The 27460-nt window shown below is 37.0% G+C and overlaps 1 protein-coding gene across 3 annotated transcripts in view; it reads right to left on the bottom strand.

The window, feature by feature from the left end:
- Positions 1–27460, bottom strand: part of rhbdf1.L (rhomboid 5 homolog 1 L homeolog) — an 85606-nt gene that overhangs the window by 41901 nt on the left and 16245 nt on the right. For 2 of the 3 annotated variants that reach the window (XM_041577263.1, XM_041577264.1), the window contains exon 2: positions 5867–6003. In XM_041577263.1, the coding sequence (XP_041433197.1) occupies positions 5867–5980 (114 nt within the window). In that variant the 5' untranslated portion in view covers positions 5981–6003. Of the gene's footprint in view, positions 1–2563; positions 2882–5866; positions 6004–27460 lie in introns of those variants that run through there. The other variant, XM_041577265.1, reaches the window with a different exon arrangement.

Genomic DNA, 27460 nt, shown 5'->3' on the forward strand with positions numbered 1-27460 from the left:
AACATCATAAGTATCTCCTGCGACCTTAATTTCAGTGTGATATTTACCCTTATGATACATTCTCCCCCTCACCCTCACTACCTCTCTACCCACATCCCCCACTTTCCCTTCAGCGATTCTTTCCTCTATGTCTCCCTCTGCAAATATTTATTCTACAACTGTCTATACAAAATGTACATTTTTAACCTGAATCCAATGCTAAACTTAAAGGGGACCCTTCACCCAAAAAAATTACTCCAAATCCTATTTTATCACGTTAGTCAAAATCAAAGCAAAATTAACTTTAATTACACTGAATAAATTATTTGAATCTTGTTTCCTTCGGTCTGGGAACTCAAAATTATAGCAAGCAGGCAGGAGTCACTGTTTTTAAGACAAGCCTTGTATCATCTCAGAATCTTGTTTGTGCACCAGAATGGGGGACCTGATGTCCATCCCCATGCCCTGGCTACACAATTAAATGGTGAAGAGAACTGGGGGAATCTGAGGAGAGTAGTGACATCTAGGAAGTGCTGAATGGAAAGTGAAAGTAATTGCTTGCCCCGCCTCTATGCCTAAGGCATAGAGGAGTGGCAGACAATATTTGATTGACAGATGAGATTTTTAATTGAGTTTACAACAGCTATGAATGCTTTAATAAAAAAATAATTTGGATTTCATGTTTAATATGAAAAGGACTTTTGGGGGCACATTTACTTAGCTCGAGTGAAGGAAAAGAATGAAAAATACTTTGAATTTCGCAGTATTTTTTTGGCTACTTCGACCTTCGACTACGACTTCGAATCGAACGATTCGAACTACAAATCGTTCGACTATTCGACCATTCGATAGTCGAAGTACTGTCTCTTTAAAAAAAACTTTGACCACCTACTTTGCCACCTAAAACCTACCGAGCATCAATGTTAGCCTATCGGGGAAGGTCCCCATAGGCTTTCTAGCCAATTTCTGATCGAAGGAAAATCGTTCGATCAATGTATTAAAATCAATATTCGATTAACCCTCGATATTCGACCATTAGTAAATGTGCCCCTTAGTATACAGATTTTTATGTCTAGGTGACGGGTTTACTTTAAATAATAATAAGAATCACATACAAAAATCATACGTTCATTTAGTTCAGAGTTAATGCCTGATATCAGGCCCTTGTAAGTGACAGCAAGGATTAAAGGAAAAATATACCTCCAAAAATTAACTTTTCTAGCATTAGGCAAATTTTCTATGTGCGATTGAGTAATCCTGAATTGAAAAATGCCATTTTAAGTACTAAGGGCCACCCCACGGATCTTAAGATTCATGGTGCACACAAAAAAAACAAGGGCAGAAATACATTTTAGGTCACATGAGCCAATTACTGGACAAATTATCTTTTGCTTCCAAATTTCTTCCTGTTACAGTTAGAGCTGCATTATTTTTGATCTGGTGATCTCTGAAGAGCACATAGACCATCTCAAAATGGGGGCTCAGGGTAAGAGATGTAAAATGGTAATATTTATTAATATTCCAATTTACTAAGATTCTTTAATAGGCCACTTAATAAGATATAAACTTTCAGTCTGGTTAAGTATTCAAGTATTAATCCTTTAATGCATTCCAGTGCTGAATGTAATAACTAATGTAATAATTACTAACAGCAGAAATGAATATGTTTTCATTTTGCCTTCTATCAGTCAAAGGTTACTAGCAGTAACAATGATGCAGTAGCCATCCAAAATAAATAATGAAGAATACGCAGATCTACAGATCAATGCAACTGTGCAATGAATGCAGCGTACCCACAGGACTATGAAGAGGGCTACATTTTTAGCTATGGATCCACATACACAAAGTGCATGAAGCTGCAGTTAATAGATCTGGATACTGTACCTCTGCCTAGAAGCATTTAACTTCTTTTTTTCTATCAAATAAACAAATGTCAGAGACTATGTACATACTTGGCTAGGCATGTCTATCGCAATACGTCAAAGAGGTATTGAGGAGTGTATGGTATGTGTGGAAGGGTGCTGGCTTCCGAGCTGTAAGGTTTCATCCATAGCGTACAAGATAAAATTACAATTCCCTAACACAATGGAAAAGCTTGATACAGTAATATAGAAAAGCCATGCAACAATTACAATTATAATAATGTTTGTCTCCCTTTACCATTTCATTTAAGATGACATATACTAGTTAACGCCCCAAATAGTTTTCCACAACAACCACAGCACAAGAATCGCAAAAAATGAGGAAAGGCTATCATTCCCCTTAGGTGTGTGTCTGTTTTTTAGTCTTTCATTAAGTTTTACTATATCATTTAGCTGCTTTTATGAACAGTACACACAGCATGAGGGAGTCCTTATCCCTAAGTCACACATGGAAATGGTATGCTGCTCAGCACTAGTTAAAGCGTTGTCTCTTTCACACCCTTCATACTATACTTTTAAAGCAATTTGGAATCTACAACTATATACTCTAAAACTTCACAGTCAACTATTCAAAAAAGCCACAGCTTCTGCCGCACAATATTTCCTTCTAGGTCTTGGACCAGGTAAAAGTCGAAGATAAAAAGGAAGAAATATTTGCTTACCTCTTACCATTGTGCAAAATAGTTACACATCTCTGATCCTTGACAAAAATATCATATTCATTCAAGTGCATATTTTATAAGAAGGTAATAATTATCCCTCAATGGAGCATATTGCTACTGGCAGCCTTTTGAAGATAAGAGCTATGGAATTCCATGAAATGACGGTACTTGAGACTTGGACCATGGTTATTGCTTCAGATTTGTCAGCTGGTGTTACCCCAAACAAAAAATTACTGGTAAAGCAGTTTAGGAAAAAAAAATCTGCTAAAAGTTTATGTATGTTCCCGACAGCTACCACAGTGCTGTGACATAGAACTATGTTTTTCTTATGGGGTATATATATATATCCGGAACCAAATGTAAGCTGAAAATAAAAGCAAACAGACCTCAGTCTACTCCCACTGCAGGGAGAGGTCTAAGAACATGTAAATATCATCCCTTATGCTGTTTCACTAAACTGAAAGGTGAAGCTTCAATGTCTTGCAAACAAAGGTTTGCTGTACGTCATTGCCTAAAAACACCTTGCTAATTTCAGACTGCTTGTCTCACAATAGAGTGTGTGTACTGTAGGTGAGCTATATATTTCTTACATTTGCTAAAACATCAGGTTTTGTTTAATTTAACATACCAATTAATTCTGCTTATAAGTACTCTTACAGACGAGCGTTTGAAGCTGCGCTCCCCTGCGTTCCGTTTTTATGCGTTCAGCCGCAGGGGAGCGCAGGAGTAGAAGCATTCAGTTTTTTTCAATGCTGCTGTACTCACACAGGTGCATGTAGGCGCCGAACGCAGGTTGCATTTTTCCTACGTTCGGCGCCTACATGCGCCTGTGTGAGTACAGCCCCATTGAATAAATCTGAATGCGTCTACTCCTGCGCTCCCCTGCGGCTGAACGCATAAAAACAGAACGCAGGGGAGCGCAGCTTCCAATGCTCGTCTGTAAGAGCCCTTAAGAAGTTTAGTTTGTAGCACCAGAAAACTTATACACATTAAGGGCTCTTACACATGAGCGTTTTTACCTGCGCTCCCCTGCGTTCCGTTTTTCGGCGTTCAGGCGACGAACGCAGGAAAAATGCAGCATGTTGCGTCTCAACCTGCGTTCGGCGCCTACATGCGCCTGTGTGAGTACAGCCCCATTTGAAATAATGAAATGCGTCTATTCCTGCGCTCCCCTGCGGCTGAACGCCGAAAAACGGAACGCAGGGGAGCGCAGGTAAAAACGCTCATGTGTAAGAGCCCATAGGGACTAATTATTATCTAATGATTATCGGCTGGTAGTAATCATTGTAACAGAGATCTTAATCTTGCTCAAGGTTCTTCTTACATAAATGACTCTATTTTTACCTTGTGGAGACTTCCACTGCATGTTTTCGCAAAAAAAAAAAAAATATCTAGCTACTTAAAACCAACCAGCTTTTTATTTATAAGATGCCAGAGATAAAGAGCTCTGTCGCACATTCTTAGAATGATTATGGATTAGAAATTTTGCCCCCCCTTATAGATATACCATGAAGGTCCTAAAAGAAGTTCTCAAACATATGCAATATTGGCCTAAATAAACTTATACTTTCACGGTTTCAAGTACTGTGAGTCTGCCCTTGTGATGCACTGTGTGGGCCAGTACTGAAGGGATGGGTAGGGCGTCTTTGTATTGCAGCTTTCACATCAAGAATGGGCTTGGGTCAGGCATGGATTACTTCTTATAAACCACAGTGCACAGTAACGTTTATTTATCGAAAATGGGCAAATCTAAACCTTGACAGTAACACATAGCAACTTTTCTATTGGTCTTCATAACTTTTTATAGCTTTTTAATTAATTGCCACCTTCTTCTGACTCTTTCTAGCTTTCAAATAGGGGTCCCTAACCCCATCTAAAAATCAAATGCTCGGCAAGCTACACATTTATTGTTATTGCCACTTTCTACTACTTATATTTCTATTCAGGGCCTCTCCTATTCATTTTCCAGTCTCTTATTCAAATCAATGCATGGTTGCTAGGGTAATTTGTGCCCTAGCAACCAGATTGCTGAAATCGCAAACTGGAAAGCTGCTGAATAATAAGCTAAAAAACTCGAAACACACAAATAATAAAAAATGAAAACCAGTTGCAAATTGTCCCAGAATATCGCTCTCTACATGAAATTAAAAGTTAACTCAAAAGGTGAACAGCCCCTTTAAATGTGTGCTGCAGCTTGTTTCGCCATCTCTCTGGTGTCCATTGGTGGGGCGGGTGCAGGGAATGCCTTGCCAAGCTTGGGTCTGGCCAGGGTTGAGAAGGGGCAGGTGTGGGCAGGGAGGGAGATTCCAAACCTGTGCATCACTAATATATATATGTTGACATATTGATTATCATCCTATCCTTCATTATTTTCATCAGAAAGCTCTGAACTATGGGAAGAACATGTCTGTACTAGGTGTTGTGGATGTATGTGTATATTAAGTAGGCACTTGATTTTAATTATAAAATGACACCCTAATAGAGGGTACCCTTTCCTTTTTTAAAGGGGCTGTTAACTTTAAGTATAATGTAGAGAGTGATATTCTGAGACAATATGCAATTGGTTTTCATTTTTTATTATTTGGAGTTTTTGAGTTATTTAGCTTTTTATTCAGCAGCTCTCCAGTTTGAAATTTTTAGCAGTCTGGTTGTTAGGGTCCAAATTGCCCTAGTAACCATGCATTGATTTGAATAAGAGACTGCAATATGAATAGGAGAGGCCTGAATAGAAAGATAAATAATAAAACGTAGCAATGACGATACATTTGTACCTTTACATTTGGTTTTGGATGGGGTCAGTGATCCCCCTTTAAAATCTGGAAAGAGTCTGAAGAAGAAAGCAAATAATAAAAAACTATAAAAAAATTAAATACTGAAGACCAATTGAAAAGTTGCTTCTATAACATCCTAAAAGTTAACGTGAAGGTGAACCACCCATTTAACATAAATCAGTGCAGTGCTATGCTAGGTTGTATAAAAATCTAACATTCCAAAGGTAATCCAGAAAGCTCACAATTTAACATTTTCACATAAAGTTGATAAACTGGTTTACTGTGCTCTGTTTTTGGGGTCAAGATGCACATATCTTGGAAGAAAACAAAACAAAAGGGAAAGAACAGTTAGCCAACAACCACAACCATGGGATTATATTAAGGGTAACCAGTAGTCCAGCACTTAAACCAAACAATGAAATGAATGCAGTTTTGCATTCTTTTTCATGCAGCGGCGACTAAATGATAAACACATGTTCAGGAAATTTTTTACATATGCATTCATTCAAAATATAACACTGCTGAGACACACCTGCACGAATGTAGGTTCCTCGCTTGAAATAGTTGCAGTTGGTATTTCTAACTTTAGCCATGGTGGTTTTTTTCTTTGCAAGCTGCTTGTACTGTCACGTCGAACTTCCGACATCTTTATTGATTTACTTCCTAAGCCTGTGATGGAAAGACAAACAATATGCATCATTGGAATGTGGAGAGCCATTTAAACACCTCGCAAAAAAAAACAACACAATATCATTGTACTTTTATTTCTTTCAATCCGTGTGGTCAATATTTAATATGAACATATACAAAGCAATACAAAAGAAGAAAAATAATCCAAAAAGGATATATATACAAATGCAAGGAAGGTGAAAAGCCTGATGGAAATTTGAGAAATGATTTGTTATTGTTGTCACACTCCCTTACATGTTTTCCCTTGTGTTATATTTGTATCATTACCCTTATTTTTCTTTTCAATAAAGGGTTTCCATTATGAAATCATATTTTATCTATAAAGTAAGTTCATTGCTTTACCAAAAACTGTTATCTGCAGTGGCAAAATACCGTAAGAATTATTTCTGTGGTATATTTTATCTGTAAAAATGAAAGGGATAGCAATAACAGAAAATGAAAATGACCTTAAAAGCATGTACACACTTAATGGGTTATTCACAATGCTCCACACAGTGCGAAAAAAAGGCTGCAAACCCCTCCTGTCCTTTACCCAGAGACCTTCTGGTTTTGCTCTCATGAATGAGTGCCGGATTCTTCATCCGGCACCTAGTGCAGATCGCAGCTGGCAGAGGGGCATAAGTGCTTCCTAACTGGCCCCTTAGTACTCCTGTGTAAATGACCCCTATAATATTATCTTTTTTTTGATAATTCTAGAGAAAATTATTTGTATTTCAGGTACTTGTCTTGTAAGGACTTTTAGGAGTTCTAATGAAAAAGCCCCACTGAACAGCATAAACATTTTGATTTCAGCTAAAAGATGGTGGCACACATCAGAGCTGAGCAGAAAGACACTGCAATTAAAAAAACAAGGCTTCGTCTCAAGGATAAGATTTTCACAAATACAAAACTTTCATTTTATCTTATTTTTGGGGTTACTTGCTTTCAAACACAATATTCTAATCTGACTATTAAGAAAATTATTAGACAGGTAGAGGCTCAACTTATGTTGTTAGTGCCAATGGCCATCCTAAGTGTTTCCAAAAACATCTACAAAATATTTTGTATGGGAATCTTTTATCTTTTTTTTATGTTACATATGATGAAAAAGAATCCCATGCAAAATATTTTGGGATTAATTTTGATTTGACATATTCCACAGTACCGTCCATTAGTACAATTAAACAGAATACAGACGATCATTTGAATACTTCAGGCTTTAACAAGATACGGTACAGTATAATTTAGTGCAACTGACAGGTTCAATAGTGAGTGTATTATAAGAACAATTATCTAATATTTATATGAAAATCTAATTGAAAATCATATTGTCCCTCTCAAAAGGTTACATCAGCATGTTTTTTTCTACTGACTACTAAAATACAAATGGCTTGTGGAAAAGCTAAATAATATTGCATGTATTACAATATTATAATACTAAATATTCAGGGGGTTATTTACTAAACTCCGAATGCAAAAATCATGAAAAATTGGGACCTTTAAAAAATCATGAATTTATTAAACCCCAAGGATGGAAATGTCAGAATAAAAAAAAAAATCCGGCATCTCAGACCTGTCGAGGTTGCATATGAGTCAATGGGAGAAGTCCCAATGATTTTTTGATATGTGCTGGGTTTCGGGAATAATTCTGGTGAAAAATCCGAAAAAATCATGCAAATCAGATGAAAATTTTCAGGAATGCGTAATAAATAAACTGAAAAAACACGTGCGGATTTGGTCAAAGTTTTTTTCAGAAAATATTGAGATCAATTCAGACTTTGATAAATAACCTCCTCAGTATTGCTTAATTCATTAGAGTAAAATGAATCCTATCTATCCTATCTTAGTTTAGCTGTTTTCACTATCTAGCTGCATTTTTTACTTATATTTATTTTCCATGCATTCGATGGAATTGAAAAATTGTCTTAATCAAAACAGCTGCAAAAGATTTTAAAAATTGCCAATGAATTTGCTTTTACTTGTTATTCTAGGGAGAATAGGGGAATTTCACATGTGTATTAATTTAAAGGACACTTTTTAAGCTTTCACTGAAGAGATCTTTTTTTTATGATATCGTCATCAAGGATCCGCTTCCTTTGTGATGGTCTGTCTTTCTCACAGATTTGAACACTCCATCTTTCAGATCACTGCCTTGTTAGCTTTTTTCTCTAACATTCCTCTCTCTTTCTCCATATAATATTTCTTAGCTGTGAACAGTTAATATGTTGGCCTACGACTTGTTGTGAAGCAGAAACAGCTGTTAAATCCTCTAATTGCTGCCGATTTATATTGACTTACATATGCATCTTCAGATTCGATGGTTGAGCTTGTAATTCCCAAACATGTCCAAATATGCTGTAATAAGCAGTTGTATAGGAACATTTTATCCACTAAAAATATTTGCTATTGCTCATTTCACAACAGGGCCAAACCTATTCGTTGCTGCAAATCAACCCTTTACATCTTTTTGACTCCTTTATCCACATTGTGGGGCACATTTACTAATGGTCGAATATCGAGGGTTAATTAACCCTCGATATTCGACCGTCTAAGTAAAATCCGAAGTCGAAGGATTTACCACATTTCCTGCGATCGAACGATCGAAGGAAAAATCGGTCAATCGAACGATTAAATCCTTCAAATAGAACGATTCGAAGTATTTTAATCCATCGATCGAACGATTTTCCTTCAATCAGAAATTTGTTAGAAAGCCTATGGGGACCTTCCCCATAGGCTAACATTGATGTTCGGTAGGTTTTAGGTGGCAAAGTAGTTAGTCCAAGTTTTTTTAAAGAGACAGTACTTCGACTATCGAATGGTCGAATAGTCGAACGATATTTAGTTCGATTCGAAGTCGTAGTCGAAGGTCGAAGTAGCCAATACAATGGTCGAAGTAGCCAAAAAAAACATTCGAAATTCGAAGTATTTTTTCTTCTATTCCTTCACTCGAGCTAAGTAAATGTGCCCCTGTGTGTCCCCTGAATACACTCTCCTCAAGACTTTGAAGGTGTTTTCCAAAGCAAGGTCAATTCTGAAACTTGCCATTTATGTTTTAAAGGACCAGTAACATCAAAAAATGAAATTGTTTTAAAGTAATAAAAATATAATGCAGTGTTGACCTGCACTAGTAAAACTGCTGTGTTTGCTTCATAAACATTACTATTGTTTATATGTGTAGCCATGGGGGCAGCTTTTCAAAGGAGAAAGGGCTCAAGTTACACAGCACATAGCAGATAAGATCTGTAGAACATAATGCTATCTGTTATCCATTATTTATCCTGTGCCATATAGCCGTTTTTCAATTTCCGTCATTGCTACTCAGCAGCTTGTTTATATGAACTATAGTAGTGTTTCTGAAGCAACCACATCAGTTTTACCAGTGCAGGGCAACACTACATGGTATTTTTATTACTTTAAAACACTTTCAGTTTTTGGTGTTACTGTTCCTTTAAATAATGTTGTTCCAGTTACTGGTACAAACTGCGACTGATAATTTCACTTTACTGTTTGCACACAGTGTCACAAAGGTACTATTTTTTTTTTTTGCAAGCCCATACATTCTGAAATGGTGGATGAAAACAAAAGATTCTCACATCCACCTGTTAGTATCACAAAGCTACAGAAACAAGTCTGAACAAGATGCATACATTCTCTGCATTATATTCTTTACAACAGGTTAGTCTTGTTGCCAAACCTGAATTTACAGCTGTGAATTGTGTCTGACAGAAAGAATCCTGTGTGATCCTCAGATCTCATCAAGCAATGTAACGTTTATTTACTTCTCAATCAAGCACCGACACTCAAACACCCATGTAATTATGTTTATTCAATGATCTGTATCATGTTGCTCTGTATCACTCTGCTTGATAACACACTTATTTAATGCAGCAATTAAATATAAAAGAGCCAAACCTGTGAACAATGTGCCAAGAAAAGGAATTGTTCAACTAGACCTTGTAGTGTGAATGGGCTCGTTTTTTGTAAATGTTCTTTTCCAGTAACCATGGCAGTAATAATGTAGTTACTGTTTTGGTTTATATTAAAAACCAGTCTATTGCACACCAATACAACTTTTTCCTAGAAAATATAAATGGTTTTACAGATTTTTCTTAAATCCTTTTATATCATTACTTTACAAAGAGTTATCTAGCGTATTACTATAGTCTCATGAATAGGTAAGCAAAAAACTCCCATGATATTTTATTATACATATTTGGAGACCTTTCTTACAAAAACTTACAAAAAGAGGGACCTGAATTATTATGTAACAGAAAAACCTTTGTTACACAGAAGGGGAATCGAGAATGTATTAAAAAGTCCACCTTTGAATTAACTTTTAGTATGATGTAAACTGATATTCTGAAAAAATGTATGCTAGGCCTTTTTTTAGTCACTTAGCTTTTTGTTTAGCAGTTCCCCTGTTTGGTATTTCAACATCTATGTGGTTGCAAGGGTCCAAATTACCCTAGCAACCGGGCAGTGGTTTGAACGAGAGACAGGAATAATAATTGGATAGGGCCTACATATAAGTAATAAAAAGCAACAGCATATTATTATTTAAAAAATACTATTTTTTACTAAATTAGTAATTTTTACTAAAAAATTTTTTTAAAAAAAAGTTATAGCCTCAGAGAGGGCAAGGAAGGCAAATAATGCAAAAACTATACAAAATAAATAATAAAAAGCAATTACAAAGTTGCTAGAAATAGGGCATTATATAGGGCATTATATAACATAATTAAAGTTTGCCCACATCGAATAACCAATCAATGGTTTATTTTGAAACAGCTGACTAGTAAATGCTACCTGCTGATTGGTTGCTATACCAGAGAATTAGAAAACTGAAGACTATTTTTTACAATAACTTCAAATTTGAGTTTAAAATATGGCTGTCCTGTGCCTCAGACTGCACTGTAAAGTCAAAATGTAGCCCAGCCAGGAATGTATTAATAAATGTTACAACATATCTTTGATCATGTAATCTATGTCTCTTTTTTTCTCACAACCAAGGGCCAAGCAGTACTGTGAATGGCTGCCAGGGGGCCACAATGGGGCCTTTAGTGTTTGGTGTAGGGACCAATGAAAATGCTGGCTGGAAAATAGGCAGGCACCCAGAAGATAAACAACAAACATTGCTTTTATTCAGCAAGATCTACATAAGAGGCAGGAACAAGCACAAGAAGGGTGGCATAACTAAAAGTCCCTGGCCAAAATCGCAGGTACCCCTGCTGAGTGTGAAATTGTGGATCACCCACAACTCAAAGAAAATACAAATGTACAAATAATACATTATTTACTTAAATGGGTAATATCCCTCCATGTTCAACATGCGTTCAGTGAATAGGGCTTGCCTGAATATATTATTCATGATTAAAACAAAAGGTACAAAGTCTATGGTTTTTGTTATTTCTTGATCTAAAGAGGGCAGGCAGTGAAAATAAAGCTATTTCATGTTTGGTCCTCATAGAGCCTTATTGTGTTTTTGATTCCAGGGTTAGTGGCCACCATTTGAAAGCTGGAATAAGGCAGAAAAGATAGGCAAATAATGTAAAAGAAATATTAGGAATATTATATTTTATATTACAAACCTATATAAATATTTAAAAAATTAAGGCCAATTGAAAGGTTGCTAACATTTGATAACAAACTAAAAGGTAATTCAAAGGGAAATTAACCCTTTAATAAACAAGAAGGTGGCTGCTGTATTTTTCAATGGTTCAACTACAGAAGAAGAAGACCTCATGGCTACATTGGGGCTTTACTCATTACATAAGAATACTTGCATCCCACCTTTCACAGAGTTACTTTCACTTCTTATATAAGTCAGCAGTATTAGTTACAACATTCTAAATATGGCCAAGAGGCTCAAATGGCAGTTAAGGTCTATATAAAGCGTATATAAATACAAAGACATTTTTCATCCGATCCCTCAATACACCTTTTACTAACATTACCATGAGCATTTACTAATCCACAACATATTGTTTCAGACTCAAACACATACAGAAGTGTTTATGTAAACACAATTTAACAACTTACCCATTTTGTATTATATAAAAAAAACTGAGGTGCAAATAAACACTAAATTAATTTAATTAAATGGTAGGGAACACTGTTCTGTCTCAAAAATGAGAGAACAATGAGGTAGCACGTGACAAAACTTTTTAAAAATCTGTAAATAGGACTAGTCTTAAAAAGAAAATGTTATCAGAAGCAAAAAAACTGCATTTTTTAACTAAATACACAAATGAAAATCTATTTGTATGTTAGTAATTTGGTGTTGCCTTTACTGGGACATCCTTTGACCAGTACTAAATTACCTTCGATTATCGAGCTCTGTAATCTCCCAATAAGAAAGCCTTATGGAATCAAAGCAAGGACCACGGAGTAAATAACATTTACTTGCTAGAGATTAGGTAACAATACCCTGAAGCATTACTTTTTAAAAGTTGTTTTATTTCAATAAAAGCATCTCTGAGGAAATCAGGTTTCCTGAGAACGGTATTTGTGCTTTTGCACTCTGTGGGTTTTCTTCCTGTAAAGGATATGGGTCTCCTGTTTTTTATCTTGTCTGAGCATAACAGTCCTTATCTGAGGCAGAAAGGGGAAATGAGTACAACATTTTCAAGAAAGAGTGAATCAAACACACAAACCCACACATGAGTAGCCTGAATAGCAAGAAGAGCAGCAGAAATAATTCATTCTGTTTCAGCACAAAATATTTTCAATAGGCCAGGTATTTGCAACAAATGCCACTTTCTGCCAGCACTCTAGAATGACCCTGCTAATAACTGTGGGGAGTGTAGTAATCTTTGGTTTATGGGGCACTGGTATAGCTGGCTGAAAAACAATTTGTCGCCTTCTATTAACTTTAAGGAGAAATGCCTTATGGCCAGCACAGCCTCAAGGCCTAAATATTTCTACTTATTTGAAGTGCAAGAAAATGGTTTATCATTGGGGGTGCAAATTTGTTAGGTACCATCCAGTGAGTAAAACTGCTAACCTCAGACCCATTGGGTCAAGAAGAGATGAGGCATGGTAAAGAGGGCCAGCATGGGGGGGGCCCAGACAGCCTTTACCTTGGGAAGTGTACCCACAAAGCCACAGGTGCTGGAATTGCTGTAATAAATAAAGGGATAGGCTTAGTGATTTCTTGGACAGGGTCAGCAGATTGTTCTCAATTCATTCAGCATAATTTTGCTTAAAATGTCGGAAGCCCCCACACATGGGCAGATAAGCTGCCGAATCGGTCTAAAAGGAACGATATCGGCAGCTTTACTCTGCCAGTGTATGGCCACCTTTACAGTATAATAAATATATTATTATCCAAAATGCTGGAGCTGTGGTGGAGATGGACAGGGAGTGTTTTAAGGGAGTGTGCTCACGAGTTAACTACAAACACCCAGCCACTATAAGGCAATTACTCATGGTCCAGGATGGGAAATAACGAAAACTATGATGAGTAGAGCCAATTTTCTTCTGCCCTGGTCCTTAGGCCAATGACACACTGGGCTTTGCCTTGACTTTTTTCACCTACATTTTTTCCGTCCTCCCCACTGCTCTGTGTATCCATCCATCTGACAGATTGAGGAGATATCATCATAAAAATGTAAAGTTTCACATATATGCGATGATATCCACTCCATGTAGTCAGTTGGGCTCTTTAGCAGTGGCTGTTCAAATTAACTAGAAGTTTCTTTTAAAGACTATTTTGGATTACAGTATTCTTCTATCAAGACACTATTTTGGATTCATCACTGTTACGAAAAATGTGGCTATTATATTGTCATTTTAACACACTATGTGGCTGGTTTAATGCTCACTTGACAAAGGGTGTAGGTCCCGAAACATGTTGGGTGTAGGGTTTCAATCTAATACCACTGCTTTAGTACCACTTTTTCATTTTTTTTGTGACTCACTAACTCAGATAGGTTTGAAATTCATTGTATAATATGATGGTGCGAAGCAATGGATTGAGCTCAGTGAAGACCACACAAGCCTAATAATGCAAGTATAACAAGCTGTGGGACCCAGTGGGTACAAAGTTTACTTAGCAAGATAAGTAAACTTTTTAATACTGTACTTTTGTTTGCTTTGTGCTGTCATTCTGCTTAAATGTTATTATTTCCATGGGAACAGCTGTTATCTTCAAAGGCAATATCACAAGATAACGTTATTATCATAATCAAATCTTAAAAGAGACTAGACCCATTTCATGGTTACAAATATGTGGTGGATATTTCTTTGCCCCTTATATTGCTGCTCCCTTATTTACCAGAAATAGGTGTGACAGAAGAATCAACGGTAGACACGAAGTGCCCAGAGAAAAATACCATTTATTGGTCAGCTGTTACTAGAGTAACTCTCTGTCTCCACCTCTCCTGAGCATGGCCACCATTTTCAAAACCAAGAACCTCAACCACAACTCATGGTATTTTCATATTGCCCTTACTACTTGCGGAATGGGTTTTATGAGATATGTGTTTTTATTTGCTATGTGGTCTTCCCAAATTAGAGGAGACCACAACAACAGACCAAAATACACACCACAAACTTAGTGAAACATGTAGCCTTCTCATATCTTATAGTTTCACTTAATCCCAGGGTGAGTAACAGACTGACCCTTCATAATGGAGCATTACTCTGCAAAAAACATGGCAATGACACATGCCCTGATTGTGTGTCCCTAAGAAGGTAAATTAGGAGCCAGTCCTTGTATCAAAGGACACCAGCTGGATCCCCAAAGATTGACACCGTCTGTATGAAATTAAATGAAAGACTGAAACTCAATATCTGGGTATGCTGATTTCAAAATTCAGAATATTAATGCAATGTGGCTGCAACCATGCTACTACAAGTATGTTTTACCCTACCTTAAACAAAAAGATGCCTTATACTGGGCCCTGTCCAAGACTCTCCTTTCGTAACCCCTCTTTGATAGTTTCTCATAAATACCATTCATTGGTAGCCTCTGTATTAGGGGTTACTTGCAGCCTTTATTCACATGGGAACAATAAAAACTACTATAGTGTAAAAGCTGGTAATATCAATTGGTCTAGAATATAAGCCTGTAGAAAAGCTGCCATTCTTCAACACCAGCACATCTAGATGAGTGATGCTTCATCAGAATATATTTAAAATATAAATTAAGTATTGCAAATTATATATATATATATATATATATATATATATATATATTCATTCGAAAATGCTGACGCACACCAGGGTTTTTCTTCAACAATGCTTATTTTATTGATCTTTATTAAGGATCAATAAAATAAGCATTGTTGAAGAAAAACCCTGGTATGCGTCAGCATTTTCGAATGAATATACAACTATTCTGTTCAGCACCCAGGTAATTGGCACTATAGCGTGTGCCCAAGTCTATGCATATATATATATATATATATATATATATATATATATATATATATATAGAAGAAGTGGAGATCGCACTCGCAGGTCTTAAGTGTAGTAAATCAAATTTTATTGAGGACAATCGCTGACGTTTCGGCTGATACAAACAGCCTTTCTCGAAAACGTCAGCGATTGTCCACAATAAAATTTGATTTACTACACTTAAGACCTGCGAGTGCGATCTCCACTTCTTCTATTGATTTTCTTCAATGACGACTGCACCCAGGCACAGATTACTTCGATTTCGTGAGTGCCGGTTCCTTACTCTACTATATATATATATATATATATATATATATATATATATATATATATATATATATATATATACACACACACACACACATACATACAGGATATATATAACGCACACACACACACCCTATATTGCATAGAACTGTTCATGACTGACGTTTCAGTCTGAGAAAAACACACTGCCAGCATTTGATTTCATAGAGGTACCTAAACAGTAAGTTCACCCAAAACCATATATTTTTAGAAAGTCATAATCTGATCACTTCAAAATAGGTAAATATGACCAAACTGCAAATATTCTCTTAATTTAGCAATCCTTACAAATTTTCTGGATATCCTCTCAAACCTTGCATGTTATGCAAAACTAAATATAATATATATGTTCTTTAAAACATTGTACAAATTGGTGTAGTTAGTAAAGTTAATAAAGCAGCTAGTTATCTCTTTCATTTGGCATACACAGATGTCAAAATATAAATAGTGCATATGAATTTTTATTGCTGACACTTTGACTATTGCAAATACAACATATTGCCTGTGTTTTATGTGTCATAAAAGAGTTTACCCAGAAATCCATATGATTTTTACAAACTGCACTTCAAAAAGACTTAATATGTTTTTCTACTTGACCCCAATATGTAAATAATGCATATGGATTTTAATGGCAAACACTTTGACCCCTGCAAACAAAACCACAATGAGCATATTGTATGCATCCACAGAATCCCTAACAATACAGTAACCCACTGGTATCACATTTAGGGACACATTTACTAAAGGGCGAAGTGACCAACGCTGGCGATGATTCGCCAGCATGACATCTTTTCGTTACTTCGCTGATATACTAACGGGCGCAGGCATCACTTCGCTAGCAAAGGAGATAGACGCTAGAGTTGCTTTGCACTCTAACACCAGGTGAATTTTTGCTCTGGCGAATGGACGTAACTCCGCAAATTCACGAAGATGCAGATTTTACTGAACGTTACCTCTTGCGCCAGACTTGCCTTCGCCAGCTCAGACCAGGCAAAGTGCAATGGAGTGCATAGGACTCAATTTTTAGTGGAAACATTTTCTAAGTCCCAAAAAACGCTGGCGTCTTTACCTTTGATAGCCTGCAAAAGTCCTTTAAAAAATTTTTTGGGTAACCAGGTTCCCCCTTACATTTTCTAACATATGGAACACAAACTATACAGTGGGCTCATGTGTAGGGCATTATAACAACTATATTTTCTTTATTAAGGTTCCCTGGACTTGTGTAATGTAAAGTATTTGCTGCAACATATACGTCCTTTAAACTTTATAATTTCCCTCCGTATGCAAATGAGCCTGAGCGAAGACCTCTAACGAAGTTGCGCTAGGCGTAATTGAACGCTACCGCATCTTCTCATTGATTGCCAACGTAACGCTAGTGAAAATTCGCCAGTGTTCGGCTCCCTGGATGCAACTTCGCATTTTAGTAAATTAATGTTGTCGGAGCGAACTTTCGCTTGGCGAAGTGTAGCAATGGGTGTGAAGCCGTCGCTGGCGAATTTTCTAGTGCCAAGATAAATGGAGTAATGTATTAAAATATGTCACAACAAAGCGTCATGATATGCTATTTGCTGAGGTTGATGTTGGTGGGTTGCAGTACTAAACGTGTGCAAACGTTTATTACATTACAATAAAGGAATCACCACTCTACTATTTTCCAAGAAGAAATTATACATTGTTAAAAGGGGATATTGTAGATCACCGAGTAAATTGGTGTTGTGAACTTTCCAAACCCTTTCTTCAGTTTAGTTGTTTTCAGACAGTTCAGCAAAAATTAAGACTTTTTTCAATTGCTTTCCATCTTTTATATTTTACAGTTTTTCCAAAATTGAAGTATAAAGTTGAATGTTCCAGTCTCTGGTGTTTCAGTCTGGCAGCTCAGTATTTCAGATGCAGATTGTGAACTGTTATTATTTGCTCCATTAGTTGATACATTTTTCAGCAGCATCTGTGGAATATTAGCAACTATTGTATCAATTTAGGACAGTTTACAGAGTCGGTCACCCCCTTCCTAGAGCTGCTTTAGGCTAGGGACAGGCAATGCAGTTCTCGACATGCCTGCACTCAAATACTTTGCTTTGGTTTGGGTGCAAACAGAAACACAAAATTTTGCATTTTGTGCCGAAATCCACTGCATCTGTCTGCACCTGAGCTGAGGCAATGTATTCGGGTGCAGCTACATCAGCCAGCAGTGGAGGAGATCCGCATGGTCTGTCCCTAGCCTAAAACATGAAAAATGAAACTTTAAACTTTAATAATAGAAAATAGACCACAAAAAAGACTTCATTTCAATTCATTAAAGTTGTAAAAAAAAACGCTGGCGACTTTTACTTTTTTAAAGCGCCATTTCCTTCAAAAGTCCGAACTATTAAAAAATTTTGGGGCACATTTACTAAGCTCGAGTGAAGGATTCGAAGTAAAAAAACTTCAAATTTCAAAGTATTTTTTTGGGTACTTCAACCATCGAATAGGCTACTACGACCTTCGACTTCTAACGATTCGAAGTAAAAATCGTTCGACTATTCGATAGTCGAAGTACTGTCTCTTTAAAAAAAATTTCGACTACATACCTCGGCAGTTTAAACCTACTGAGGTACAATGTTAGCCTATGGGGAACTTCCCCATCAGTTTTCAAAGGTTTTTTTGATCGAAGAAAATTCCTCGATCAATCGATTAAAATCCTTTGAATCGTTCGATTCAAAGGATTTCATCGTTCGATCGAGCGATTTTTACTTTGAACGATCGATCGTAGTATTTGCGCAAAATCTGTCGAATTCGATATTCGAATTCGAAGGATTTTACTTTGAGGGTCAAATTCGAGGGTTTATTAACCCTTGATATTCGACCCTTAGTAAATGTGCCCCCTAGTGTTAAAAATTATTTTCAAGACTTTTGAGGGGCATGCCACATTTATTTAAGGGTAGGCTCATGTCTAGGGCATTAGAGGCTCTCTCCTGTAGGGTTGGGCAAATTTGACCCGTTTCCCTTCGCCAAAAATTTGCCGCCAGCGAAATGTCACCAACACCCATTAAATTCTAGGGACGGCAACATTTTTTTGACGCACGTCATTTTCTTTTTTGACGCATAATGCCATACAAGTCTATGGTCGTCATTTTGCGGCGAAACAAGGCGAAAAAATTCACCCATCCCTACTCTTCTGTCTTTATAATGGTTCCTTGGACCTTTGTTATAAAAAGTGGCCACTTCAAGCATTTGTACCAAAATCAATAAAGACGTCCATACGACTTTTATGTATCTGCCCTATTCAAATTGACCTAAGCACAAGAGTACTAACAAAGTTTCGCTAGGCAGAAATGAACGCTAGCGAAACTTCAATATGAAATTCTCACACTGGCGAAGTAATGCTAGCGAAAATTCGCCAACTTTCGGCTGCTGAAACGCAACTTCTTATTTCAGTGAATTAATATAGGGGGGGGGGGTTGCCTGTGCAAGTGTGACCAAACTATTCCAACATTAATTGCATAGCTTCACCATAATTTTTTTTTAAAATAAATATATGAAAAAAAAAGTTAAATGACCTATTAATGGGGACAAGTACTTGTGAAGAAGAAACTAGAGATAAGAACTGAGAAGCAGCATTACGACATCAGGGAAAAATACAGTAGGAGGGGAGGGCCTATTTGCCAGCTTCATCTATAAAAATACATCAAATTGCCCCTGTGCTCTGTAATGTGAAAATATGCTTTGTTCACTACAAAGAGATATCATGTTTTTTTTAATCTAGCATTTTTTTAAGTATCTGACAAAAAAAGCAAACATGTCAGACCGTGGGAATCGTTGAAAGTGCTAAGAATAAAGTAGGGAACATTACTCGACCAGCAAATGTGTCGGATGTGAGCTCCACACAGGAGTTATAGTCAAAAGATCTCAATGTCAATATACAGTAAATATCAGTTGGAGGGGGTGGATAGCAATGTAGAATAAGTTGTTCCCACAAGACAACATTTTCACATTTGTGTGTTTTTATTCCAGCAAAGTTCTCCAATGTAAACAAAGCAACACACTGGAATGCAGCACAATTCAGTTGTTTTTTTTTTTTTTTTGCCTTGGAGGGTTTTTCAGCCTCTCCCAAGGGTATGTAGGGAGTTGCAGTTAAAGGAACAGTAACACCTAAAAATGAAAGTGTGTCAAAGGAATGACAATATAACGTACTGTTTCCCTGCTTTGGTACAGCTGGTGTGTTTGTTTCAGAAAGACTACTATATTTTTTATAAGCACGCTGCTATGGGGGCTGCCATTCAAAGCTGAAAAAGGAAAATAGACACAGAATACACAGCAGATAACAGATAAACTATGTAGTACACAATGAGATTCTTCTGAACATACTTCTGATCTACTGTGTATCCAGTGCTTAAATGGCTGCCCCCATGACTACCCATCAACTTGTTTATATAAACTATAGTTGTGCTTCCGAAGCAAACACGCCAGTTTTACAAGTGCAGGACAACACTACATTATATTGTCATCTCTTTAAAACACTTCCATTTAGGTGTTACCATTCCTTTAAACAGAAGCTGAGAGCCTAAGATTCCTGCCACCGTGCGTTCGGCATTTAATAGAGAGGGTAGCCAATGGTGTGTGGTAATAAAGGGAATGGGATCAGTATTCATGTTTGGTATCAAATTCTGTATTACTGAAAGGATATACGTATAGTGAGTATCGCAAAAGCTGATGAGGATTTAGTCTGCCAGCAAGCTGTGGTTTCCTGTATTTTAAGTTTGTTGATGGTAACTCATTAAACTTAAATGTATTCGATTTTTTGGCCAATTAATACAATAACAGTCTGCTTCTTTCATTGTTACAGGGCTTTCCCCGAACAAGCCAAGACATTCTTTCTCTACAAGCTCCTTTTTCTCTCTGTCATATTGAATGAGTGTTAGAAATGTGCCAAGGCAACATATAAAAAAAAACAGTTTGCCTGCCAAGAGAAGTGAATTACACCGGATTCGGCTACATTAGAGGCTAAGAAAGCTGCCTTGATTCCATGCACAGAATAAGTCAGTATTTGGGGATCATACTGATCTGAGCACATAACTCTTGCCTTTACTCTCTGGGTAGGTACACTGCAGCAGCTATAACGTAACAACAAACAATCTTCTACAGCGCTTCGAAATATGTTGGCACTATATAAATACATAAAAAATATATATATCACAGATATATGTCCCAAGGCTCAATTATAGTAAAAATCAAAATGTTTATTAAAGTTCACATATAAAATGGTACATACAGACCCCACATGGCCCACCTTACGCATTTCATACCCTCCGGTACTTAGTCATAGGTGTCTCAGAGACAGTATGTACCATTGTAAATGTGAAATTTAATAAACATTTTTATTTTTACTATAATTGAGCATTGGGACATACATCTTTGATATATATATATTTTTTGTATTCCTGCCTTTGGAACCAGGGCAAATCCCTCTGGCTCAGCTTGGGATTTACAGGAATCAAGAAACAACACGGATTGGTGTCCCTGTGTGTCTATGTAGATATATTGAATCCTTATTTAACCCAAACTATAGGTGGAGGTCTGACCAAGTCAGATGAAAAAGTATTAATATAGTTTGAGAAAAAAGAAACCCCACCAAATAGAAGTTTCTATACCTTATACCAAGTCAAATTGAACCGCAAATTGCAAAATCAGGCTAATTAATGATAATAATAATTCATTAATAAAAGTGCTAGTTATTAAACTTTACTTAACTTAATAACTAGCACTTTTATTAATGAATTATTATTATCATTAATTAGCCTGATTTTGCAATTTGCGGTTCAATTTGACTTGGTATAGGTATAGAAACTTCTATTTGGTGGGGTTTCTTTTTTCTCAAACTATATTTACAGGAATCAGTTACATAGATTTCCCATCATGAATAGAGGCTATATAAACACATGTTAATGATGATAATAATAATAATAATAATAATACTTACACCATTATAAACCCATTATACATGTCTCTATATGCAATAAATGGCTAGTAAACATACCATAGGATAGCATAACTTCATTATTAGCAACAAGTAAATAACAAACTCTCAGAAACAGCTTTTCCTATTTCTGTGCCTCAAGAATTTAAATCCATATTGTTTTCTTCTGTGTTCACCCAGGTCATTTGGTATTACTAAGCACACTAACGTATTCCTTCTTTTTGAGAATGTAATTGTTGAATTGGCCATTACTAATATTTACACTATCTCTCTGATAAGTTTGTTTTGTTTTTATGGCCTAATAATGGCCACCTTTACTTATAATGACAGCTTTTTGGACCTCATATCAAAAGTTCACATTAAAGGAGAAGGAAACCCCCAGGGCGCTAAACCCCTCCCCCCCTCCCCTGTGCTGCCCCCCCTCCCTCCTCCCCCCTGGCCTACCTGTCCCCCTGGGCAAATGCCCCTAACTTTTTACTCACCCCTCTGCGCAGGTCCTGTCCACGGAGTACGCAGTCGCCATCTTCTCCCACGCGCGTCTTCTTCCTGCTCTGATCGGCGTTTTCTGGCGCATGCGCAGTAGGAACAGGTACCGGTACGGCTCTACTGCGCATGCGCCGAATGTCACGAAGTGAAATCGGAAAACTTCGTGACATTCGGCGCATGCGCAGTAGAGCCGTACCGGTACCTGTTCCTACTGCGCATGCGCCAGAAAACGCGATCAGAGCAGGAAGAAGACGCGCGTGGGAGAAGATGGCGACTGCGTACTCCGTGGACAGGACCTGCGCAGAGGGGTGAGTAAAAAGTTAGGGGCATTTGCCCAGGGGGACAGGTAGGCCAGGGGGGAGGAGGGAGGGGGGGCAGCACAGGGGAGGGGGGGAGGGGTTTAGCGCCCTGGGGGTTTCCTTCTCCTTTAACAACTTCCAAATGCAACTTCCTTGCTTGAAAATAACTCCAGACCTTTTACCTACTTAACAGTATGAGGGAACTGCCTATACCCAACAATGGAATTCTATTCCCTTCAAAAAGACATATATATATATATATATATATATATATATATATATATATATATATATATATATATATAAAGTTGCTAACCATTCACCCAATTTGGATGTAAATACTCTAGAATGAAAGTAGAATCCACATCCACTAGGTATGGGATCTATTATCGGGAAACCCATTATACAGAAAGCTCCAAATTATGGGAAAGTCATTTCCCATAGACTCTTTTAATAATATAATTCAAATATTTAAAAATGATTGCTCTTTTCTCTGTAATAATAAAACCGTACCTTGTACTTGATCCCAACTAAGATATAATTAATCCTTATTGGAAGCAAAACCAGCCTATTGGTTTTATTTAATGTTTAAATTATATTTTAGTAGACGTAAGGTATAGAGATCCAAATTATGGAAAGATCCCTTTGATAAAAGGTACAATAACTGTGCATGTAAAATACCAATATTTTTGTGTAAAAGCTAAAATAACAATAATGACATATTTATGAACCTTTTAATTCATTTTTGTGTGTATTATGTCTCAAACACACATTAAAATGATAAAATGGATCAAGTACAGATCAAATATGCATGTATAGATACTGTATATATTATACATACAGATGTTACACATGTAAATGGTTCTGCAATGATAGTGAGAACAATTACTCATAGTACTATAGTACAGTTCCTGTATTGTGTACCTAAACATAAAATGTCTTCTATTAAAGAATTCAGCAGTTGCTATATCTATAACCATATCTGTATGTTAAAAATGCATTTCTGTCACACATAGCTAAATTGTCTCTTTAGTGGTCTTTAGGGGACATTTAGGGGGTTATTTATCAAAAGTCAAATTTTAAAACTATGTGAGCTTTTTTAGACCTCGAATGAACTCAAATAAACGCTCAACTTGAATGGTTTCTATTTTACGAAAAAACTTGAATCAGCGAGTTCAGGGTTAACAACCCAAAAACTGGAATCGATCTAAATTTTGGTGGAAAAAAACTTGAATCGCTTGAATTGATTGATTTTCCAGCAAAACCCCAGATAAAGCTTGAACATCCTGAAGGCTATTAACATCTTTAAATGGTGCAAGGGACCTCTGCCATTGCCGTCTACATGACCTCGACAGGTTTTAGATGGTGTATTTTCAGATTCTAGCTATTTCCAGAGTTCAGGTATAATAAGTTTTTTTTTTTAAACCCGAAAAAAAATTAAATTTTTGACTCGAAAGCTCGAATTTTCCATGGAAAAAACAACTCGACCTTTGATAAATAACCCCTTTAATGTGTGATTAGTAGTAGAAAAATATAAGTATATGGAAACCATTAAAATGTTCAAGTGAGACTAATTTTGGAATGTTCTTTATATACATAGAACTACAGAATCACATTGTGAACATCTGTGAGTCATGCAAAAGGTTAAAGGGCACAAAAACCAGGAAAGAGTTAGAGAAGATCAAGGACGGCCCCTGCTTCCTTTTTCTCTGTTATAAACATACATTCTCAAAAAAGAACTTTAACCCTTTAAGTGCCACCCCACGTAGAATCTACGTTCTGTGGGGATGGCACTTGAAATGCCACAGAACGTAGATTCTACGTTCTGCAGCATTTCAGGGTTAGGGAACGGAGGAGCGGCTTTTCAAGCCGCTTGCTCCGTTCCTCTTCGTTCCCCAGCCCCCAGGCAATGAGCAGGGGCCGGGAACGAGTGGCCCCTGAGGCGCGATCGCCCAGGGGCCCCAAATGCAGCAGCAGACACGTGCACACTGCGTGTCCTGCTGCTGCTTTCACTTCCTGAGCCGAAGCTCCGCCCCCTCTCAACGGATCTTCCTGGGTGATGCAGCATTTTCTTCCTCCAGCCCTGCACAACGATCTGGACCTGCTTCCCCCAGGTTAGTGCCCATCCACACACAGAAACACACACAAACACACAAACACACACTTATTTTCCCATTACACACTTACATTCACACTTACACACAATCACATACATTTTTGGGGGATCAGGGGGGTCACACACATTCACAGCACCCCCACACGCTTGCACACACACACAACATGCAATTGGTCAGTTGTACACACACACATACACACTTGCACTGTTGTGTATTTTTTTTTTTTTTTCTTATCGCATCGTCTGTTTTTTTTGCTGAAAAAACTGTTTTATTGCAATTGCGAATAGCGTATTCGCTAATTGCACTGCGCAATACCTTTTGTATGTTATTTTGGTGATTATACTGCAATTTGGGTGATTTTGGTGCATTTTTAGACATTTTATTGCATGTTTTGCCATTTTATTACATTTTCAGCTTTGCAAAGGTGTTGTTCCCCTTTTTCTGTCTGTAAAACCTATTTGGCCATGCTAAAATTATCAAAAATTGATTCTGACTGCTGATTACAGTAGGCGAAAAAAAAAAAGCATTGATTTTTGCGGTTTTGTTGGATTTTAGGGATTTTTGTTACTTCATTTTGACCTTGGAAATTTTGTCTGCTATATAACCATTTGGAGGTCTCTGTGTACAAAATAGTTTGGTAAATCTTTTCATATCAGGCATCAAACTGTTCAGTACACTCCTTGCTTTCATATTTAGGATGACTTTTGCTGGTACGTTACAAAATGTGGGGTATATAATGGGGTAAAATGCAAGCTTTGTGACTATTTTCAGAATTTCCATAAAAAGCGTTATGTTTAGCATTGCTTTGCGGTTTTGTAGTTTGCAGTAGAAAATTGTAATTACCTGCTTTAGATTCGTCTGAATGTGTACTTTCAGAAAATATATGGGTTTCTAGGGTCTCCATACTGTTAGGGGGTCTTATGGTGCATAATGCACATACCAGGTGTTGTATTGTAGCAGTCAGAGTGTCATATGTGAAAATTCATATGTACTATTTTCATTGGGACGTCTCTGTATGCCACCTAGTTTGGTAAATCTTTTCATATCAGGCATCAAACTGTTCAGTACACTCCTGGTTTTCATATTTAGGATGACTTTTGCTGGTACGTTACAAAATGTGGGGTATATAATGGGGTAAAATGCAAGCTTTGTGACTATTTTCAGAATTTCCATAAAAGAGTTATGTTTAGAATTGCTTTTTCAGTTTGGTAGTTTCACAATAGAAAGATGTAATTACCTGCTTTAGATTCGTCTTAATGTGTAATTTCAGAAAATATATGGGTTTCTAGGGTCTCCATACTTTTAGGGGGTCTTACGGTGCATAATGCGCATACCATGTGCTTGTATTGTAGCAGTCAGAGCGTCATATGTGAAAATTCATATGTACTATCTTCATTTGGGCGTCTCTGTATGCCACCTAGTTTGGTAAATCTTTTCATATCAGGCACCAAACTGTTCAGTACACTCCTTGCTTTCATATTTAGGATGACTTTTGCTGCTACGTTACAAAATGTGGGGTATATAATGGGGTAAAATGCAAGCTTTGTGACTATTTTCAGAAATTCCATAAAAAGCATTATGTTTAGCATTGCTTTGCGGTTTTGTAGTTTGCAGTAGAAAGATGTAATTACTTGCTTTAGATTCGTCTGAATGTGTACTTTCAGAAAATATATGGTTTTCTAGGGTCTCTATACTGTTAGGGGGTCTTATGGTGCATAATGCACATACCATGTGCTTGTATTGTAGCAGTCAGAGTGTCATATGTGAAAATTCATATGTACTATTTTCATTTGGGCGTCTCTGTATGCCACCTAGTTTGGTAAATCTTTTCATATCAGGCATCACACTGTTCAGTACACTCCTGGCTTTCATATTGAGGATGACTTTTGCTGGTACGTTACAAAATGTGGGGTATATAATGGGGTAAAATGCAAGCTTTGTGACTATTTTCAGAAATTCCATAAAAAGCGTTATGTTTAGCATTGCTTTGTGGTTTTGTAGTTTGCAGTAGAAAGATGTAATTACTTGCTTTAGATTCGTCTGAATGTGTGCTTTCAGAAAATATATGGTTTTCTAGGGTCTCTATACTGTTAGGGGGTCTTATGGTGCATAATGCACATACCAGGTGCTTGTATTGTAGCAGTCAGAGTGTCATATGTGAAAATTCATATGTACTATTTTCATTTGGGAGATTTTTGTGGGGTAAAAACACAGAAATATATATTTACCCCCCAAAACCATATATTTTTGGAAAGTACACATTCTACCGAATCTAAAATGAGTACCCATGCCTTTCTGCTCCAAACTACTGAGTCGCAAGGCCTTCCCAAAATTGACGGTTTTGGTGAAATATCTGAAAATTGCCTCAAAGCTTCGACTTCCCAGCACCATATTACCCATGTATCATTACGTACCAAGAAAAAGCACCCTAAATATGATTGCCAGGGTTCCTCCAAACAGTTTGGTGGCCATTGTTCATAGGTTTACCAAAGTATCTTGCATTTAGAGGCCCCAAAATGAAGTTAGCGCATATAAATAGTCCTGTAGGTAACTTCAGCTAAATCAACACATTGACTGCATTTTTTGTGGGGTAAAAACACAGAAATATATGTTTACCCCCCAAAACCATATATTTTTGGAAAGTACACATTCTACCGAATCTAAAATGGGTACCCATGCCTTTCTGCTCCAAACTACTGAGTCGCAAGGCCTTCCCAAAATTGTCGGTTTTGGTGAAATATCTAAAAATTGCCTCAAAGCTTCAAATTCCCGCACCATATCACCCATGTATCATTACGTACCAAGAAAAAGCACCCTAAATATGATTGCCAGGGTTCCTCCAAACAGTTTGGTGGCCATTGTTCATAGGTTTACCAAAGAATCTGGCATTTAGAGGC

Source organism: Xenopus laevis, chromosome 9_10L, assembly GCF_017654675.1.
Source record: "Xenopus laevis strain J_2021 chromosome 9_10L, Xenopus_laevis_v10.1, whole genome shotgun sequence".
NCBI classification, from domain to species: domain Eukaryota; kingdom Metazoa; phylum Chordata; class Amphibia; order Anura; family Pipidae; genus Xenopus; species Xenopus laevis.